At 33.4% G+C, this 21,668-nt stretch overlaps 1 protein-coding gene across 5 annotated transcripts; it reads right to left on the reverse strand.

Annotated features, from left to right (window-relative positions):
- Positions 1 to 1,831: 1,831 nt before the first annotated feature.
- LOC106661425 (chromosome-associated kinesin KIF4-like) lies at positions 1,832 to 21,429 on the reverse strand. Of its 5 annotated transcripts, none has more exons than XM_024229698.1 (24): positions 20,701 to 21,429; positions 16,990 to 20,556; positions 12,216 to 12,317; positions 12,033 to 12,150; positions 11,782 to 11,960; positions 11,566 to 11,718; positions 11,396 to 11,499; positions 11,127 to 11,335; positions 10,844 to 11,019; positions 10,604 to 10,780; positions 10,391 to 10,528; positions 10,078 to 10,224; positions 9,795 to 9,997; positions 9,571 to 9,715; positions 9,094 to 9,498; positions 8,882 to 9,020; positions 8,664 to 8,800; positions 8,465 to 8,578; positions 8,224 to 8,400; positions 7,928 to 7,996; positions 6,015 to 6,188; positions 5,652 to 5,798; positions 2,354 to 2,394; positions 1,832 to 2,290 (listed from the first exon to the last, which is right to left on the reverse strand). In XM_024229698.1, the coding sequence occupies exons 2-24, from the start codon at positions 20,551 to 20,553 to the stop codon at positions 2,236 to 2,238; spliced, it is 6,873 nt and encodes a 2,290-aa protein (XP_024085466.1). In that variant the 5' UTR covers positions 20,554 to 20,556; positions 20,701 to 21,429; the 3' UTR covers positions 1,832 to 2,235. The 5 variants fall into 5 exon arrangements, with proteins under 5 accessions (XP_024085466.1, XP_024085470.1, XP_024085471.1 ...); XM_024229702.1 differs by lacking the exon at positions 20,701 to 21,429 and having other exon boundaries at positions 16,990 to 20,267; positions 20,339 to 20,424; XM_024229703.1 differs by lacking the exon at positions 20,701 to 21,429 and adding an exon at positions 16,835 to 16,937 and having other exon boundaries at positions 16,990 to 17,288.
- Between the last annotated feature and the right edge of the window lie 239 nt (positions 21,430 to 21,668).

Genomic DNA, 21,668 nt, shown 5'->3' on the forward strand with positions numbered 1-21,668 from the left:
TAAATCGTTTTTTTCAGTTATTCTCTTGTATTTACGGTTTTTATATCATAATTTTTAATTTGTAACGATTTTTTTAAAACATAAACTTGAAAAAACACAAATCATAAATTGGTCAAGCGGATCACGAAAACTAGTGAACTGAAAAAATTATAAATACAAAAATGTCTAGCAAAATAAGTCTTAAAAACTATGTTACTACAGATTAAAAAGTATAATATAAAATTTTTTATTTTATTTAAGCGAGCCATTAATTTTGTTAGTGATCATTTTTGGTCTACCTATCCTCTGGTAAGGTCTGTCAAATCAAATTTTATCTCTTTACTTTTTTAAACTTACTTCTTTTAAATTCTTTGCAAGGGTTAATTCACAATAAGCATAAATATACTGAGTATATTTATAATACTGCATTATTTGGAGGATTTGACTCGAGGAAGAGGGATCATTCTTACCCGATTAAGAATAAGCCATGCGAGATCTATACACGGACACTCACTTTTGGGTAGTCTTCTTGTTTCAAAGCCGCCATATAAAAAAAGGGGTGGTTGAAAAAAAAAAGAAAGGTTGCTTAATGTGACCCACCTAATAGAAGGACACAATTCCTTGGCTACATACAAAGAGCACTATGTGTAGGAATACCACTAAATATGTTATACGTGAATATAAATATATATAATACGTTAGGAATATCTAGTCTTGTGAATGAATGTATTTATTAGAATGAATTTGTAATGTTAGAGGGCCGAAATGAGAATCGGTTTGAGCACGCAGTGAATTTGGGTTCCCTGCAATTTGGATAAAACAGGGTTGTTTTTATTGCATATAATATTGATAGTTCTGCGTCTCTAGCGTGTGTTGAGAGTGAATGTATACTGTGAGAGGTCTGATGTCAGAATATTGAGTACCCCATAGACCCTCGATTAGATTAGTTATACAATAAATGTAGAGGGTATTGGAGGAATATCTAGTACGCCACCATCCTGAGTGAATGGTATGTAAATAAAAAAGAATGTATTTAATAGTGAGTGAGAGAGTGAATGGGTTTGGCTTTAGGAAATGTTTTGCGTTGGAGATTGAAATGACCTATGTAGCTGTTGGTACCTCCAACCTCGCTGTGGCAGTATGTATGTACATTTATAAATCTCTTGCTCTTTCTTCCTTCCTCTCTTCGTTTCTCTTCTCCCCTCTCTCTCTTTATTTCTTCCTCTCTTCTTTTCTGTTCTCCCTCTTTGTTTCTGTTCTCTCTCTCTTTCTTTCTTCCTTCCTCTCTTCGTTTCTCTTCTCTCTCACTAGACATAGGAAAAAAAATCACCCTTAGTTAATCCAACCAAAACATGTTTTTTTTTGTGTTTAATTTATATTTTTAAGTGTTTTAAAGGTTGATTAAAACAAATCCAAATTGTCAAATTTTTAACTAATATTTTTTGTTTCAGTATATGGAAGCATCTTCGTTTAAAAATCTTCTTTCTACCGTTACACGCACAAATCTGGTCTATGGTAATTATCAACAGTAAAGCATCTTAGTTTTCTCAGTAGCAGAACATTTTTCAGTGGCATAGCTCCTTCTTGAAAAAATAGTTCTAAATGAAAAGTAAACTTGGCTAATTTTACCTTAACATCAAAACTGCCTTCTTCAAATTCAGTCCTCCAAATAGCTTAATTCTGTTTAAAAAAAACTAATTAGTTGTCTAAATTATTTGATTTATTACAAATTAAGAGACCTCTGTTGGATGGTCATAACTCCCTCTGCGATTCCAGCTCTGTTGAGTCTTTTTTACACTTTCTCAAAGAATTCTCACTTCTAGGGAAGAAATGAAATTTACCTGTTTTGTAATGCTAACATATTTATTTAAAGAAAAGCCAATTGGCGAGGACATTTATTTACACAATTTTAAGAATGAAATGTAAAGTTCTGCCCAAAAGGTAACGGGTATATAACTTTTTTTCCCTTACCCATTATTGTTCAACATTAAGAAAATGATACAATCGTACATGAGTAACAACTTTAAAATAAATAAAAAATAGGTCTAAAATCAATGTACAATTAAAGGATAAAAACTTTAGGTTACTATATAAAATTTATTATAATGTCCAACTATAAAATATAAAAAAAGAATAATTAGTCAAACAATAAAACGTGCAATTCCAACGAATTTCAGGGGGGGTTAAAGGTCTTGGTTTTTACCAGAATGTAAAAACAGAAGAAACTATTTACAAATAATCATATGACTGCGGAGTCTATAAAAAGTAGTCGTCCCTTCTCGCCCTTATGCTCGTTAAAGGTTCCATTAACCTAGAAAAAAATAAAAGAAAAAAAGTTAAAATTGATTTTATAAGATAGTGGTTTTAACCATACCTCTGTTTTTTTGTTGAGCTGACTTCTAAATTTGACTTTTCCTGCAAAACAGAGAACAAATTTTAATAAATTCAGAACTGACAAGCAAATAACAGTGGTGTCTGCCTAGTATAAATTGAAACACTGATGCAAAGTTGAATACACAAATGGAATACACAGATGTTTAGATCTACATTTATATTAATCCATACAGGGCAGCGGGTGTCTCTATATTATTTTCTTTCCACATATTTGTGTATTCAACTTTGAATCAGTGTTTACAAAAAAAAGTGAAAGGTAAGATTGATTAATTACAGAACTGACGGATAGACAGCTGTTAAGGGCTAAAACATTTTTGTCATTTTCAAGGTTTTGTAAAGAAAAAACTACAAAAAGTTTTACAATTTTGTGTTTTCTTCATTTATTTATTATAAATAAAGGATGGTAAATATACAAAAGTGTATTTCTATTTTTCAGGTTTTTTATTTAAATTTATTTTTGCTAATTGTTGAAAATGGATTCTTATATACAAAGGAGAAGGTAAAAAATTGATATTTGGAGCATATTGTAAATGGCTGAAATTGTACAGAAAGTTGGCCTTTCACTTCTTCCAGACATTACTTACAAATAATTTTTTTTCTTTTTTTAATAAAGACTGTGACCTTGGGGTCATTTCTGCCATGTCTATTATTCAAAGAATGGAGTAGAGTGGCGATAGAAGTGCCTACTGACCCCAGGAACAGCCCGGCCAGGCGCCAGGAGAACAAAACCATCCCTACTCTTGCATTCAATTCCCCCCCGCACAGGGCTTGAGTGAGGAAGAGTCAAGTGTCCAGGCACCAGTGACTCACTCCTAAAGTCAGATCAATCTGCCACCCAGCCGTCACAAAATAAGGAGCCACGAGCGCCGATCTGCCCCACGAATGGGAATGGGGAATTAATCATAGTTAATGGGAACTACATGATGAAGAGGGGGAATAAATTAAATTTTGTGAATTAAGCACTGGGTGGCAGAAAAATTGGACTGTTAATGTTTATAATCATTTTTTTTATGAAAATATTTCAAATTATTTATTGTAAATCATTATATTTATTTTAAATATAATTTCAGTCGTACTGCCTCTAATAATGACAAAACAAATAATTTTCGAAGTTGCTGCATTAAAAAAAGAGAATTAGAAGCAAAATAATGGTAACAATTAAAAACCCAAAAGGGTTTTATGAAATTTGAAACTAAGTATGGGTTGTACTTGTATGGGTTGCACCAAATTTGGCTATCGCCTGTGGCAGCGTATCTCATAAGAGACCCACCCAAAAACGTTAATTTATACAACAGATACAGTGCAAAAATTATTGTTATACAATTATTTATTTAACAAGTTATTTAACAATGAAATAAATAAATAAAAGTTGCCCCAGAGGGTTGACAACGCTCAGCCTCCTCATATTCAAAATGTTAAGGGGGTCCAACCTTTGGTCTTTTTTTTTTTTAAATATATTAAACTTGAATTTTTTCTGCATCATGTGTACATGATCTGCAATTTTGAGCTCTGCACAAGTGCTAATTTTTTTAATTTTCAACAAAAGTTTTAATTGTTTAAAAATGACTTTATTAAACTAGATTATTTTGTGCATTGTCTGGTATAAATAATTTGCTATTTTGAGTTTTATAAGTACTAATTTTTTTTAAATTTCTTTATTAATTAGAATTATTTTGGGTATCATTACATAGATCAGAATCGCATCTACAAATGAATAAATCACAGTATGGCTTCAACGAAATGATGCTGATGATGAAATGATGATCATCACAAGAAGCATGATCAAAATGTTGAAAATCAAAAGTGAAAAGTGACGTTTTGTGTTCCTTTATGTGACCTGCGACCTTTATGTTCCATTTTTGTTTTTGTTGAATATTTTGAATTGCTTTTTATTTATTTTTTTAATTAACAAAAACAAAATTACAAAAACTGAAAATTTTGTTGAGCACTTTTTTTTATTAAGGCCTTGAGAGAAAAAATGATAATTAGAGGGCAGAATTTTCAACAGCATGCAAAACAAAATCCCCCCCCCAAAAAAAAATTAATTACAAAGTAATAATAATAATTATCTAATTAAAACATCATTCTGGAGCGATGCTCTAAACACTTCCATACATAAAGACATCATTCTAGAACAATACATCTCTTCTAGATAACCTCTGCTTTAGAAGAAGCTTGTGTGCTGGGGGTGATTTTGGAATCAAATCAGTGTCACAGACCTTTAGTATCGCTTTGTTATTACTGTGAAGACGGTTTGTAAAATTTGACCTTTTGGAAATTTTTATAACTTTTGGAGAAAAAAAAAATTCTGCATCTCGGCAGTCTTTACAAATCAGTACCACAATAAATGCATTAAACTTTATATCAAAATGTTTACAAGAAAGCCGTGGATAAAAGTCCCATTATGTTGTGATTGGACAAGCTAGCCTTGTCTTGTTTTATTAGAGTGTGCACATCTATTCAATGTCAAACACACGCCACAGACAACACAGTGTGCATCACAAACCAGTGTCATAATTGCAACAACTCTTTTGCTAAATAAATTGTTAGTTAAATTCATTCCATCAACAAAAGTTAATTCTGGTGTGTTCATAAATTTTCTGCAAACCATCACAATTAAATAATTTTTATAAAAACTCGTGAATTTTTGATCTCGTTAAATTTGGTTTACATTAAGATAAGGATGTTGTAATTAATATAACATACATAGTTACATACATAGAGTTTGAAATAAACTACAAAAAATATTCTTTTTTCTTTGACTGTGCTCGATGAAAATCTGAACATTGGGGAATTTGGTTGTGCCGTGTAACGTAGAATAGGGTAGCATTGAGTTGCAACAATTAGATGTGCAAGGGGGTATGCAATCTTATGGAAAATTGGACATTGGATTTGTGTTGGGTCACGTCGCGGTCGTTGCGTCAGGTAAATGTGTTCCCTGTTTTAGTTCTTAAGATTTTAAAGAAAGAACGACAATATTAGAAAAAATTATCTGAGAATTGGTTGAACCCCCCCCACTTAAAGAATGAAACACTAGAGAAAAAAATTAAGCTGTAAGTTTTTCTTAATAAGCTGGACAAGCAGAAAAGTGTAGTTTGGTCTTTTTTAAAAATCATTTTGGCCAGTCAATAACATTTATTTTAGAAACTACAACATTCCGACTGCTGAACATGTTTAGATAATTGGGACTTCACAATACTGTTAGTACAATAAAACATGAACATCAAATTAAAATGAGATTTAATGTGTAATTGGTTAAATAAAATGTCAACCCTTACTTGTAATTTACAGGCAGACTCGCATGAACAGTTTTCATTGCAGTCTAGGTCATCCTGTTTACAAGGGCAGGATTTAGGAGAGCATTCTTCTTGGCAAGAGCATTGCGGGTTTGTCTTATTTTTGCTGTTACACCTTCTCTTCGATGCCTATTGTAAAAAAAAGCAAAAAAAAAAAAAAATTTTTTTTAATTTAAAACAAAGATGGACGTCTCAACATTGATTTCAGAAGGGTTTTTCATAAGATGCATTTTTCTTAGAATGTAAGTCACCTAACGGTTTTGCAGGAGCTTCTAAACGGAACGCTAGTTACTCAGTTCTAACGCATTTCGAACAGAGGAACTGGATTATATAAAGACGATTTACCTTAAGGGACTGCAGTCTCTTGTAGAGGGGTGTGTGAACCCAGTCTGGATCGTTGTTGGGGTCGTCATTCTCTATCTCAACCGAATCGTCAAATGTCCTCAACCTCTCTTCATCGGCCAATTCGAAGGTGAACGTCTGTGTTTTCTTTTTGCTGTTTCTCGTGCCCTGCCCAGCCTACAAATGATTATGAGTTAAAATAAATGCAACAAATGAAATTATTCTTGTTAAAAAAAAAAATTAAAAACAATAAAATAATAATAATCATCGCCTTAGTTTAACCAATATGCGTTATTTTCAGACCGGATGTGCATTACAACTGACTGAATCAATTATCAATCATAAATTTTGTACTTTCCTTGTCTGAAAGAATTAAATCTATCAGCCATTTGATGTAACAGGACTGAATCCTTTATTGGAAAACCTTCAAAACTAAAGTTAAAAAAGAATTACTAATCGTCAACTTGTAAATGAAGACAGGTGCAGTTGATATTCATACAAATAACAGTAAATAAGCGAAAATTTATTTTACTCGATAAGAAGTGTATTTTTAGTTGTTTTGCTTTGTTAATTTAAAACAAATACACGAAGAAATGAATTTACTAATGGACTTTTCAAACTATGTGAGTTTCCTCCTGTGATTTGCGGGGTGATAAACTTAACATATATCCTGGTCTGCCTACCATAACCGATTTTTGTTAATTCAGACACATTTAGCATTTGGTCATCTTCGGCAAACCTCTTATTCGGATTGACATGGAGAATGGAAAAATGGAGAAACTGATTTAAATGTTTACTTCTTCAATCCAAAACATGAAATTGATCCAATTTGTTATTTATATTTACTATATATTATATACTTACAACAATTTTCTTGTAGAAATTTTAGAACGTATGAACTGAATGCAACAACCACAGATTGACATAACAAAAGAAAAGAAAAGGAAAAAAAAAAACAACAGCCAGAAATTGTTTTTAAAATTACAATCGACATAATCAACCATAAACCTACAAATTATTTCTTTTTTAAGAATATTTCAGAAAGTATGTAATTAATATTAGCCAAAAAAGAAATCATTACGTTTAAAAATTCAACGTTTTTTAAATAGTGACTTCATAAAACTTACCCTACTTGGTTTAACCCTTTCAGGTCGGTCAGCACCCTTTGGTCCCCAAGGTACTAAGTGAGCGTGATATCACATGATGTTTTTAGACTAAAGCTCAAAGAAACAGTGTACTGTAAATTATTTCTAGCACAGTTGTTTGCCGTTTTAAGTAAAACACTGCTTCTTTGAATTTCAGTCTAATAGTGAAGGGAGAAGAGTGTGATGCCATGTTCACAGTACCTGTGTAGAGGGAGAGGTGAGCATGACTCTCAGCATCTCACAGGAAGAAGCAAGACCGGGATATCACTACCTGTCCTGAAAGGGTTCTTGCTATATTTTTTATCAAAACGACCCATATCAATGGAATACTATCAAGAAGATGGGATTTTATACTCTTAGAATATCTTTTGAGTATTTTACTAGTGATAAACAAAATTTAGTGAAAATGTGACAAATTTTTGTCAATTAATAATCGATTATGGTCCACAATAACGTAATTTCAAATGAGGTTTTGAGTTCAACATAGCAGACAAAAAAATTCCCTTTAAACAATGAAATTTTTAGACGGAAACTTCTTTAGAATACTCATATCACAAATTTATTCTCGAGCCTCCTTTTCAGCATCATCAGTGACAAATCTGTTAAACCAATCTCCTGGTGCAAAAGAGGAAGCCAGTCAGAGCTTTAAAAACGTTGCAATGAAATTTTTTTATTTTTAATAAATTAAAAATAAATTTCCAAAAATTTTTTTTGGTCTACATGCAGTTTTTTTCATCATGCACATGCAATAATTGATCTTAGAAAGAGTACCTTTGATGCAGTGAAGGTTGTATCTTTTTGTTCCAAAAAGTTTTCAAAAGCTTCCATATGCGTAGATGGCTAAATAAACAAAAAAATTGATATTTTTCAATCATTGAACAATCCTTATAATTAATAATAATAAAAAGCAAACTGCCTTATGTATTTATTAAAACTATTTTGCTACATTTAAAATTTAGTTTAATTATGTAAAAACCATATCTACAAATATCTATTTCTGATATCCACTTATTAATCGCTTTTGATTCAGAAAAAAATGATATTTTTAAAAAATAATATACACGTACAGGTTTGCACACGACGAGTGCTTTGTTCAAGGTGTCTACTTCTTCCTCCAGTTCCTTGATTCTGTTCCTGAGCATCCCGATTTTCTCGAGTTCTTCATACTTGATATTCTTGTATTGAACCATCTCTTCAGACTCGTTCAGATTTGGCTCTTGAATGCGCTTCAACAAGATGTAGACCTACAAGAAAGAAAAAATGTTAGAACATGTTTTTTTTTTTAATATATAAAATTTTTTGACTTACTTTTTCCTCACATTCTTTTTCCAAATTTTCCAATTCCACTTTGTGATTGGCAGCAATTATTTCCATCTTTTGAGAGTAGAGATCAAGCTGGTTGACGTATTCATGTTGTTGTTCCTATTAGGAAAAAAAAATATTAAAAAAAACAAACAAAAAAAACAACCACAAAAGGATAATAAAATGTGAAAAGCTGCCAAAAGACCTTGAGCTCTGAAACGGACTGTGCAGTATTTAAATTTTCTTTTATTTTTTCAGACACAAGGTTGAACAGGTACGAAACGGCAAACTTTGCATCGCCCATGGATTGCAGCATATCCCAGTTTCCTTTAGGCCGATCTTCTAAAGAAAAAAAAAAGAAGAAGAAAAATAATAGTAACAATAATGTGAAAAGTTAAAATAAAAGTATTAACAATATATTACCATGATGGATATCAAGAAGCTTTTGCTGAAGGTCAGAAATTTCAGCACTCCTGTTGGCGATGCCTTCTTCAATTTGCTTCATGTCCCTTGCTAGTTTTTCTTTTTCTTCCTGGGATATAGAATTATCCTGCAGGCTTTCCTAAAAACATTAAATAATAAACAGGTTTACTTTGTATCAATTACAAATAAATAAATATATATATTTTAAGTACTTTGACTATGGTTAATTCTTTTGATAGAGAGGCTCGATCTTGGATTAGAGAATCGAGTGACCTCTGGGCTTGGTATTCGGACTCAAGCAGCTCGAGCTCCTCCTGCATCTTTTCTTTTATCCTCTCAGAGGCAGGGCCCTTCAGCTTTCTCATCTTGGCCTGCTTCTGCCTGTCCAGGACAGCCATGATTCTCTTGTTGGCAGCTGCGGCAGCTTCGAGCTTACGCTTCAGTACGTTTTGCTGAAGAGAGTGCTGTTGTTCCATCTTTTTCAGCTGGTTCTGCCGTTTAACATTCTGGGAACGAAGCAGGCACATTTCCCGATCTTTCTCTACCTTCCACGTTCTGAACTTTTCATTTTCACTCTTCATCTGCTGTATCAGTTTTACTTTGAGTTGTTTCATCGACTACAAGCAAATTCAAGAAAAATTAGTTAAATGAGCTTACCGAATGTTACAATTTGAAAATTAATATTTTACCATGATATCAGCCTGTAAAGCTTTCATTTTTTCATCAGAATTCTGCTTCATTTTAATTATCTTTTCTTGTTCTGAAATCTTTTTAAGAAGTGTTGTCTTCTGTTGCTCAAGTTCATGGAGCCTTTTCCTTCTCTGTTCAGCAACTCTATAAAATTATCAATACATATAAAGTCAAAGTTCAAATAAGCCTGAAATCTTATAATTTTAGTCGACAAATTTCTTACTTGCTGGCATTGTTCGCCGAATTTACTGCAGCCTTGTTGATCTGGCTAAGCAGCTCTTCTTTTTCAGACTGCAAGGATTCGACTTGCTTTTTGAGATCATCGACTTCCTTTTGAGAAATGCCCTCAATGACACCGAGTCCATTTACATTTTCGGACAATTTTGCCATTAGCTCTTCTTTCCAGACAAGATTCTTTGTGATTTGCTGAGAGAGAGAGAGAAAAAAATACTTGTCGAACTAAGAGCTATTTAAAAATTACTTTAAATAAATAAATTCACACTTACATAAATTTCTTTGTTAATCTTTGCCTGGTATAGAATGTGTTCGTGCCTTATTGGTGTATTGAGTTCATCCTCTTCGAATGGGCTCTTATTATTTCCTGACAGCTTTTCATGACTGAGCATCTCCTTCTCGCACTGGAGTCTCTGCACCTAGGAAAAAAGTAAAAAAAGGTGAAGGTATAAAGAAAATAAAAAAAGGACTTTTGGAAAAGGTTTACGTCTTTCATGCAATCTGCAAGGATTTTTGAGGAAACATGCAGGGTTCTTAGGAGTTCTTCAGGGACTGAATATAATTGAAAAAACCAAGGACTTCTACCTGAACTTCAAGAATTTTGGTTTTGATGTCTTGCAGAATCTTGTTCTTGTCGATGTCACCTGAGTCCGCGTTGATCGATTCAGACAGGTGGGTTAATTGGGAGAACTTCTCTTTCATTGTCTCTTCTAATTTCTCTGCCTGTAAATTTTTTTGATTAAAAAATAAAATTGAAAACCTTGTGTTGAAATAATCCAATTTTGGTGGAAAACATACCATAAAAGCTCGCTCCAATAAATTGGAGCTTTGAGACATATACTCGGTTAAAGTTTTAAGAAGCTCTTTGATGCGAGTCTGAGCATCCTCCAACTTCTGTTCCAACTGTTTGTGACTTGGAGGACACTCATAACTGACACCACCTCCTTCAATAAATTTCAGCCTCATGTCTTCCAACTACAAACAAATGGTTAAAAACTCATTGCCTTTTATAGAGCGAGAGAGAAAAAAAAAGTTTACTTCTTTCTTGAGCTTGGATATTTCTGCACTCTGCGGGTCCTGGTTCACTACAGGTTTGTTCTTGATCTTCTTTGCCCTGTCTGCATACCGAAGGGTGCTGAATGACTCATCTTGGTTGTAATCCGCTGGACTCACACATGCTATCATAAGCGTCACAGAGTTTCCACCAAGTGAATCTAAAAAAAAAGAAAAAAGAATTTGTTAAAAAATGTATTCAGAATGAATTGTTTCAAAGGAATTTTATGAAATTTTTATGATTTATTAATCAAGATTTTTTAAGAACCTTGAAGGAGACGAGTGAGCTTGCTGTCTCTATAATTGATGAAGCTATTGGTTCCATCACAGAGTTGCGATATCACATTGCCGAGTACCATGAGCCCTTTGTTAATGTTGACCCCTTCTTTGAACCTATCGCCTGTGGCACCAGTTTTTTTCGACCTTTCTGATCCGGCCAAATCCACTAAATGGAACTTAGATGTCATCACTTCCTTCCTGTAAAAACCGTCATGCAAAATAATACTGGAAAACTTTGAAATATGAAACAGATCTTACGGGTTTTGCTTGTTGGTTATTCTAATATTAAATGTGAATATGGCATGGGATCGTGATGACTGGGCGTTCATGGCAGTTGCTCCTACCACTCTACCTTGAGAACCCTTGACAAAGCTTAAAATTAATAGAAGATTTGGGAGTATTTTTTTATCGCATCAAAATAAAATTACTTCTTGAAGCCGGCTGAGGGCTTCGGCGGGCGAATGGACCTCCACTTCTGTCAGACCAGGAATGCAAACGCCGTTATGCTGCTCCCGCATATCGACCACGCTTTGCTCACGTGGTTTGTTAGTCAGCAAATCATAGAGACTTTCATTATACAACTACGCAAATAACAATTTTTTTACATCACAAAAATAAAACAGTTGAAAAATCCGTCTGCTTACTTCTAAAAATGAGCAAGTCACTCTATACGAATAATCAGTCTTAGTTTCAATTGTATCAAAGATATCATAAACCGCTCTAGGAATTACGCCCAGCTCGATATCTCCAGAATAATTTGTACCCATAGTGTATGTTTTGCCAGAACCTGTTTGACCATATGCGAGGATAGTCAAATTATAACCTAATAAATCAAATATCCTTTAGAACCTAGTTAACAGCTGGATATTAAAAATATTTTAAAAAAAGTAAGTACCTTTGAATAGATTTTCAATAAGATGCTTCACTGCGCAATTGTAGACCTTGCTTTGTCCCTCAAACTCATCGAAGACATAATTAAACGTGAACATCTGACTAGCTTTTCCAATTGAGATCTAATATATTGGATTTACTACGCATTAATATACAATTGCTGAATTATCAGATTAAAAATATTTACCTGAGGTTCATTGGGAATCCTCTCAATGCAAGAGCGACAGCCACTTTCACTTTCCGATTTTACAAGTGGCCTGATTCGTACAGCAACCTTTACTGAATCCATCTAAATATTTAAAAACAAAATTTTTAGTGAAAAAAGTAATTCCCGTCATACAGGAGTGTTTAATCCAACTGGTTTTGAACTCTGTTGTGGAGGAGTCAAACCATTGTACAATACTTTTGCATATTATTCTCAATTATAAAATCGTGTGGGGCTGTATTGTGGCACACATTTATTATAACATAAAGCAGATACTGAACGGCACATAATATTTATTTTAGCTAATATTCAATTACGAGTAATAATAGTTTTGTCAAGTTCGCTGAATTTGGCAGGAACAATGGATAAGGCGTAGGGATAAACGGCAATCTCTGACTTTCATGTTCACTGGGCTTTTGTCGCCGACGCTGTTTTATCAAGACACAATTGTCTTAGAAACATGGCTTTGACGATGATTTCTCAACAGCTCTTGAAGTTTTGTAAGTCTCTGTAGATTCAGAACCACTGGCACAGACTGACATCTTTACAATGTGTATTTTTTAGCAACTGTTGTTTAATAATTTGTTGAAGTATTAAGGAGCAGACGGAATGAAGTGATTTAGATTAAAACAACAAAAGTATGCCCAGGCTTGCCCTCCATGTTAGTGGCAGAAGAACAAGGAGATAGTTCAGTCTAGCCTAGGCATTGAGAAGGTAAACTGTTTATAAATTAAAAAAATAAATAAATAATTGGTTTTGGCTTTTTTATTATTTTTTTACAATCAAAGTTGATTATTTTAAGTTTGCCCTTAAGGCAAGTATTGTTACCGTTTTCATATCCCATTATTGTTATTTATTTGCTTGAAAGCAAAAGTTTATGCTTTGTTTTATTTTTAAAACAGCTTGATGTTTTGTCATATATATTTTTTCTTATTGAAACAATATAGAAGCATCTCTCTGATCTTATAGTTTTATAACTTTTCTTACAAAACAAATTCGTTTGATTTTGAGGCAAGATCACTATTTATAATGGGACTTTCCGAGGAATGATTATTCAGAGAACTTATGAATTTAATAATGTCCCAAGTGTGGATAACACGGAGGGGAGAGCCTGGACATAATTTTGTTGCTGTAAGGTTAACTTTTTTTTGCCAACGTTTCGACCTTTATTCTGGTTATCTTCAACGCTTGGGTGATTTACAGTGAATATTAACAGAAACGTTAGACATGTTTTATAATTCACCCAGGAATGTCTTAGGAAGAAATTAATATAGATAATGTAAAAAAACAATACTTTGGCAAAATTCGTTAGTTAAACAAATATGTAAAATGGATATATCATGAAATTATATCAACAAAAAAAAATAGCATACACGTAATTAACTTCATAGATTTAAACAAGTTCAAACAGGGCCTCCTCATTTGGAGGAGAGGGCACACAATTTCATTCATTATACAAAGCTATCAACACTACTTTCCTAGGGGAAAACACACATTTAAAAGACAGTTCACGAAGGTTTTTTATGTCTATAATAACGAAAACTAGGAGCACTTTGAGACATCTGTATTGTAACATATCTGGGTGTTTCAATGAAGATTAGACACGATGGATCAAATGGTTCGATACTAAAGAAACTGAGTTACATTCCAGCATACATGAAATTTTGAACTTTGAGACATCTGTATTGTAACATATCCACCAAAATATAATACATGGTGTATCACGTCCTCTCACAATGTCAACTAATGTTCAAAAAGTGGCAGATTGTCGATAAAACTTGCACTTTTATTAAAATAGGAGATTATCAAAAAAGTGTATGTGTGTTATACGACAGGGTTCTTCAACAAAGATCGACCAATTCGCCTGATGGTTCAATCTAAAAGAGTCAGAGTTCAGCTTCTCCCATACTTGAAATTTTGAACATCTGTATTGTGAGATATAACTTAAAAATCATACATGATGTGCCATGACCTCTCACAATGTCAACCAATGTTCAACAAGATTATTCGATAAAACTCAACTCTTATTAAAATAGGAAATTGTCAAATCGGTTTTTGTGTGTTATACAACAGGGTTCTTCAACAAAGATCGACTGATGGTTCAAACCAAAAGAATCAGAGTTAAGCTTCCCTGTACTTGAAATTTTGGACAACTATATTGTAAGGTAGAATTTAAAAATCATACATGATGGGCCACGACCTCTCACAATGTCAACAAATGTTCAAGTGGCAGATCGTTGATAAAACTCGCTCTTTTATTAAAATAGGAAATTTTCAAATCTGTGTATGTGTGTTGTACGACAGGGTTCTTCAACAAAGATCGACCGATTCGCCTGATGGTTCAATCCAAAAGAATCAGAGTGAAGCTTCCCAATACTTGAAATTTTGAACAACTATATTGTAAGATATAACTTAAAAATCATACATGATGTGCCATGACCTCTCACAATGACAAAAATGTTCAACAAGTGGCAGATTGCTCGTCAAACAAGCTCTTTTATTAAAACAGTCGTTAGTAGAATCAGTGTGCTATAATCAGGATCATAAAGAATTCAGTTTATACAGGTTAAACCACTAACGGGAGTTGGCAAATAATAAACGATAAGAAGTCAAAATTACCTTAAAAATAGGGTAAATTATATACGAAATTCAACGAAACTTGCTGAAACCCTAAAAGTGGAGACCGTTGGCCAAAGGCTGGTTCTGTTCCTACTAGCTCTGGCGGGTTCCAGTTTGCAATCGATTGTGCCGTCCTTTTTGATAAAACTCAATACAAACTCATTTTCTCCAGGATATATAAAACAATTAAAAAAAAAAAAACTTTTTTTGCATAAAAACTCATTTTTTGAGTGATTTTTTTAAGTTTGGGTGAAAAAATATGAGGACAAGAATCTCTATCGACGATCAAGATAGTCATGATAATACCGAGTTATCAATTCAAAATTATTTCTTTTATTATAATTTCCCCTGTGCTTCAAACTACGGTAACAACGGTGGATAATTAATATAAAGGGCTAATTGGATAAAATTCAATTTCAAATTGGACTTACAATATCCCAAATGAATTATAAAAAGCTGAATAATTTGAAAATCTCGGATTGCGCGGGTTCACTCCACTCACTGTAAACGGGAACTTTTTTTAAAAATAATAAATACTTTTATTAAACAACAAAAATGCAACTTTGCAATGATAGAAAAAAATTGGAACAAAACGTAAATAACATGTGATGGTAAATATAAAAATCCGTTTGTTAAAAAAAAATTAAAAGTAAGTAAGTTATAAAGTATAAACAAACTCAGTATTGTATACTTTTATTTTCAACCCCGGTCTTTCGTTTAAATGGTCAATTAATAGAGATAGATAACGTTCCCCAACCCTCTGGTAAATGTTTTACATTTTAATATTCAGTGTGGAAGCTTTGTCTGTCAGTCTGTGATTTTTTTGCAATCTGTCGCCTGTTTAAAAAGACCAAATCGGACCTGGTCCGCTTAGTCTCGCTAGACTTTTCGCTATTAACGATACAGTACAGCCATGAATTGACCGAGAACGACCGGTCAAATCCCTCAGACCTCAGGAAGGAAAATCACAATTAACCAGTTTATAATTATATCATAAATGAGATTCAAATGATCTCCCGTTGTAGGGGCTAGGAAAGGGCTATTTTTAATCCTTAAAAAAAAAAGATAGTTCCTACTCACAATAAGTTGTTTTACAAACGACCGGATTTCGAACCCTTAGCTCATCATCAGATTGAAGGATTTCTACTACCACGTCTTTCGACATGAATTGCAAAAGTGAACCCGCCAACGCGACGTTCCAATGAGAAGCTGGTTTTTTTAATGGTGCTCAATTTGAACGTAACGTTATTATGGTGTAGAGAATTAATTAGTTGGACCGCACTCACTCCATCATTCATAATTTCTATTAATTTGCTTGTCAAAGCAGCAATGGATTATAACACAATCAATAATATTACCACTTATAAATTACTTAAAATCTGTTAATAAACAAATAATTTTAACTTTATTATAAATTAAGATTTTCATGCTCAAAAATCAACAAATCAATCTAGTTCAATTCCGAATGTTTGAAATTAAATCTAACCCCAAAATTCGTTCTTGCTAAATTAAATATTAAGAACTGTTCAACTCTCTTACAATGTAAATGCCAAAAAATGAATTACATAAATTGTACTATCAAAGAGATACAAAACGTTTTTATCAATATATTGTACACATTAGGCTTGCCTCATTATTGTCTCCAGTAGAATGGGACAAATTCAATTATGATACGCGATCAAAAGTTAAATTTATCATTGATAAAAAACAAAGTATATTAGATACGGCTATTTTTTTTTTTAAATTGTTATATTAGATATTTTTTTATATTATTTTATATTAGATACGGCTATGTAAACGATATTATGCATATGGTCAGGAATATTAGAGGATCTCAAAGAATTCCTCCAACTAATTGTTTCTGTACACCGTAATATAAATTTTACATTGGAAATTAACAAAGATGGTTGCTTGAACTTTTTAGACCTAAAATTGTCCATAATAAACCACCTAATAGAAATATACGTATATAGAAAACCCACAACTAAAGATACCAGCGGATCCTTCCCATCCATGGTCCCAAAAGGCTGCTGGTTTCATTTGGCTCATAGACCGTATGTTAAAACTTCCATTAACACCTGCTAACTATAAAAAATAATTAGAAACTATTAAAACCTAAAAATAATTTGTTGATTACATGTGTTAACAGCGCCCTTTGCTTTTCATTAGCCATCTTCATAGCTGCATAAAAATCTGCACTAGACAAAATATTTTCTTTTTTTTTAGCAATTGCACCAAGTTTATTCAAAGTGGCTAATTGAAGATCACTATTTATATCTGAATTCGGATTATTGTATAATTGCTGAAAGGGGTTTTCTTCAGGAAATCTGTTGGCAACGTCTTGTATTTCATCTTCATCCATAGGGGTTTCTTCACGGCATAGTTCTCTACAAATTTGTATAGTTTTATCAATGTCAATGTCTGACTCGAATTCTTTTCTCCTCTGCAGTATAATATCCTCATTATCATCATAAATTCTAATAAACTTCATCTCTGCTAATATTTCCTCTTCTTCATTTCGGAACGGTAAGTGCAGTGTCACCATCTCTCGCTTATATTCGTTAAAGTCAGTGGCCATGTCGTAATTACGATACCGAATTATCTTGGGTTCACGCCTCTCAATAAATTCTTTTTTCCTGTTTTCCGTGTATTTCGATACAAATTGAGCTAATGTAATGTTATCTAAAAATTCTGGTCTTCTCTCGTACTTATCGAACCAGTTTTCTTTCCAAACATCAGTACAATCATCATCTAATTCAGATAACTCCTTCATAGTTTTTCTTATACGTTGACGTTCAATTGGCCATACCGTTGGAATATATTCGATGATGACTGAAGTTTTAGACATGGGCTCTCGTAGTAAATACCATGCAGCTTCTTGACTTGTGATTTCAGTATGGTTTAGTATATTCAAACTAATATTTTTAGTTATGTCGATAATATCGAATTCTGGATGTTCATCCATTGTTTCGATTATTTTTCTCTGTAAATGACTTACTCCTCTATTTGTTTTATTAACGTATTCTACTACATAAGCTGCACATGAATATTCCTCTGTAATAAATTGAAAGTCGGTATTAGATTGAACAATATTAAATATGAATGGATTAAAAGGATTATGCCATTTTTCCAATGGTTCACGTTTGACAAAAACTTTTGGTCTGGTAATTCCTGCTCTGATTATATTGTAATAATCTTCATCCGAAGTTATACCATTACAATTGTAAAAATTGTCCACGTCTTCAAAATCTTCATTCTCTAATCGTACTCTGATCTGAGCGTATCGATTTCGATAATTGATAAACCCTTCCTCTGTATTTTTCATCGGAGTCAAAATCATTGTTTTTTTGCAGGGCATGAACGGAGCTTCAAATCGACATTTTTGCGGTTTTTTTGCGGTAATTTTTTTGTAGCATGTGAATGTATGTTTATGCGTTTGAAGTTTAATATTACCTGAAGCTTCTGCTGCAGAAACCGATATTAAAGTATTTATAAGATCAATGGCTTTATCATAATCTTCATTAAGAGCATCTTTTGGAGTATTATCAAGCCAAGCCAAGATGTGAGCATGAGGACTGCCCCTATGTTGAAATTCAATGCGCTTGAAGTAGTGGCGAACTCTGTACTTCCCAAATGGACTACATGTTTTTGATTGAAGAATATTCATAACAACATTAACTAATTTATTAAAGTAGATAGTGCAAGTTACAGCATCTTCATTAATCAAAGTACTTTTCGCCATGTAATGTAATCGTGATATTTCCTCTTTAGTGATGTGATCATGTGTCTTTAGTTTGTACAACAACTGTAGCAAATCTAACCATCCAATTTCATTAGCACTTATGGTGAAAAATACGGTTGGTTTGCCTAATTGTCTAATCATTGCAAATAAATCTTTTTTCCTTTCCGACCAATACCAAGTAGAATTAGGTATAGAACGTAAAAAAGCAAGGTTGCTTTCAATGCAATTATGAATATAATTCTCAGCTTGTACTTCCTCTTTCGTAATATTAGATTTTTTCCCTATGTGTTTAAACGCAACGGTAAGAGAATCCCTAACTCTTATTCTCATTATTTTCATAGCAACATATAATAAATGATGAGGTGTTACTCCACGTCTATCTGATCGTCTTAATTCACTAGTTGCCATCATGAAAGGAGTAACAGTAACTCCTTCTCGAAACTGCCGAAATTGGCCCAGGTAAATGGAGGGAAATGACAATTCTTCAGCATGTTCGTCAAATAATAAACTTATAGGTACATTATTTTCTCCTGGAGCTATTCTTAAATACAGGTCGTCATTCCACATTACTGTTTGTTGCTGTGCTAATAAATTTTCTTCAATCGGGATATCTTCCAGTTCATTACCATCATTTTCATTCAGTTCATTATTATCCATTTTGACATCATTTCCACTAGAACCATCCAGTGGAAGTTCTTCGTCATGTTTATTATCAAAAAACTGTTCATCTATGGTTATATTATATGTTCTATAGAGTGGAGTATTCACCAAATATTTTAGCCATGCTTTAATAATGCGTTTATTAATTAGACCGTGTAAAAAACTAGATTTGTGTATTTTTTTTCGCTTGATGTGTACGTAAATACAATGATCATCATTGATATTTCTCGGTAACTTATTAACCATCGTATTGACTTCCATGGGAACATTAATAATTTGTCCATAAATTCCATATTGGCCATGAACATGACGAAGTCTTCTGATTTGCATGAAAGGAATTCTGGGAGAAATCAATCTTTCCGACACTAAATCCAATGGACAATTTTGTAAATTTTCGGGAATTGTAGGGTACTCAAAACCATTGTGTACAGCCATTTTGGGTATCGATTGTTTCTGGATGCTAGTTCGACAAGTAGAACAAACTGTAATGGAATGTTCATCAACATCTGGAAGAAATGTTCGTATGAACTCTACACTATCATCATCTAAAGTCTTCAAGTCCTCTTTAAACCATAATCTATCGCAAATTCCACAAGCGTATCCAAATTCATTCTGTATGAACTGTTTATGAAATTGTATATGGGCACTGCTGTGTTTTGCATAGGTACTGTAAGTCGCCGATGACCTGTTGAATTGTACATCAGGAGTAGGTGAAGCGCACACTTGAACTTGTAAAGGTGCTAAATTATCATTGACATTCAAGGCTTCATTTGCTTCGTTTAGTGGTGTCGAAAGATTTTCACCTATGCGTATTAAATTTTTCGAATCATCGCGTATAATAAGAGGAATATTCATATTTGTGGATGTTCCGGCAATCTGAGAAGTATGAATTGTAGTATTTCGATTTTCGCATGTAACAAGAGGAATTTTCGTAGATGCTTCGGCAATCTGAGAATCATGAATCGTATTTTCTTGATATCTGCATACAAGTGATGTATTTGCATGCGAAGGTCCTGGAATTTGTGAATCATGAACCACATGATGAACAGATTTCAGCGCATTTAGACGTTTCTTTTCACGATACCTTCTCGAGCGTTCCTTTGCCATTGCTTTCTTCCGTTCAGCGATTTTTTCTTGAATCCGCCTGTTTCTCACTTCCTCACTAGGATCATCCTGCATTGAAGAATTCAGGAGCTGCGATTCAAGTTGCTTCTTTTTTCGATATTTTGCAACGCGTGCATTTGTCAATTCCCGTTTTCGCTTCAATTTGTCATCGTCAATTTGATTTTTTTCATCCATCTTCTGTAACACAATATATTTCAATATTTATAAAACAGACACGGTTTATTTTTTGTTTCAATTATTTCAATTTTTTAAATTGTTATATTGTATATAATGTGGCATCAATCGTGTACAATTATATATTTTAAAAATGTTAAAACATACCTGAACGCGTGTTGTCGATACACTGTCTAGAGCGACGGAATGTCAATGTCAATGAATTGACAATTTATAGGCGATACTCTATTCTCCGTCTCTGCTTTGTGCGGTCCTTCGTCTGTCCCTACCAGTTTCGTGCGTAAACTGAAATATCGAATGAGTAAGAGAGGGGCGATGGGACGCTAAATGCTAGAATGTCAGCTGATTATAATCTAGAGTAATGTTGATACTATTATGACGCATCATATCATTAATAAGGTTTGGAAAAATCCAATATAGAAATATATCATTTAAGAAATGTAACATATCTGAGCGCAAAAAATATTTTCTTTATTGGTGAGACGCAGCAAGTGTCTATCTTGTAATCTTAAACACACACTGTTTTTAATGACGATAGATATAATGTCTTATAAATACACGACAAATTCTGTCATATTAACATATGTTCTTACACGTGTATTATGATAAATTATTACGATGAATTACAATCAAAGAATAATTAATTATTCTCAATAATTATATTCAATAATTATTTTGAAAAACTTTTCGCTTCAGAAACGTATTGGTAAAGCGCACTGTACTTAGCGTCGATACTGAATGCGACTGCTTCGTCATGCTCCCTCATGTAACGCTCATTCGTGTTAGTCCGGATTCAGTGCCGAGTTCGGCCGAGTGCGTATACAGCGGTGACGCTTTGACTCTATTTCTCTCTCTTTCTCGCTCTACTGACTGTCTCCCTCAAGGTGGCCATTCACGATCACTCCAAATGGAACCGCACCAAGCCGTACAACTCCANTTTGCTCAGTGACAGAAAGACGGAGACTGCGCCAAAAAAAAAAAACGAGGGTTTTCCCATTCGCGACCAGGCCACCGCGCCAAAATCCCCACCCTCCACGCCAGGTTTTCCTAGATATTTGGAGTGGCGCGATGGAGTTTGGACCGGTCGAATATTCGGCACAGCTAGGCACAAAAGT

The sequence above is a fragment of the Cimex lectularius genome, unplaced genomic scaffold (genome assembly GCF_000648675.2).
Source record: "Cimex lectularius strain Harlan isolate CLEC.00 unplaced genomic scaffold, Clec_2.1 scaffold20, whole genome shotgun sequence".
Classification (NCBI taxonomy): domain Eukaryota; kingdom Metazoa; phylum Arthropoda; class Insecta; order Hemiptera; family Cimicidae; genus Cimex; species Cimex lectularius.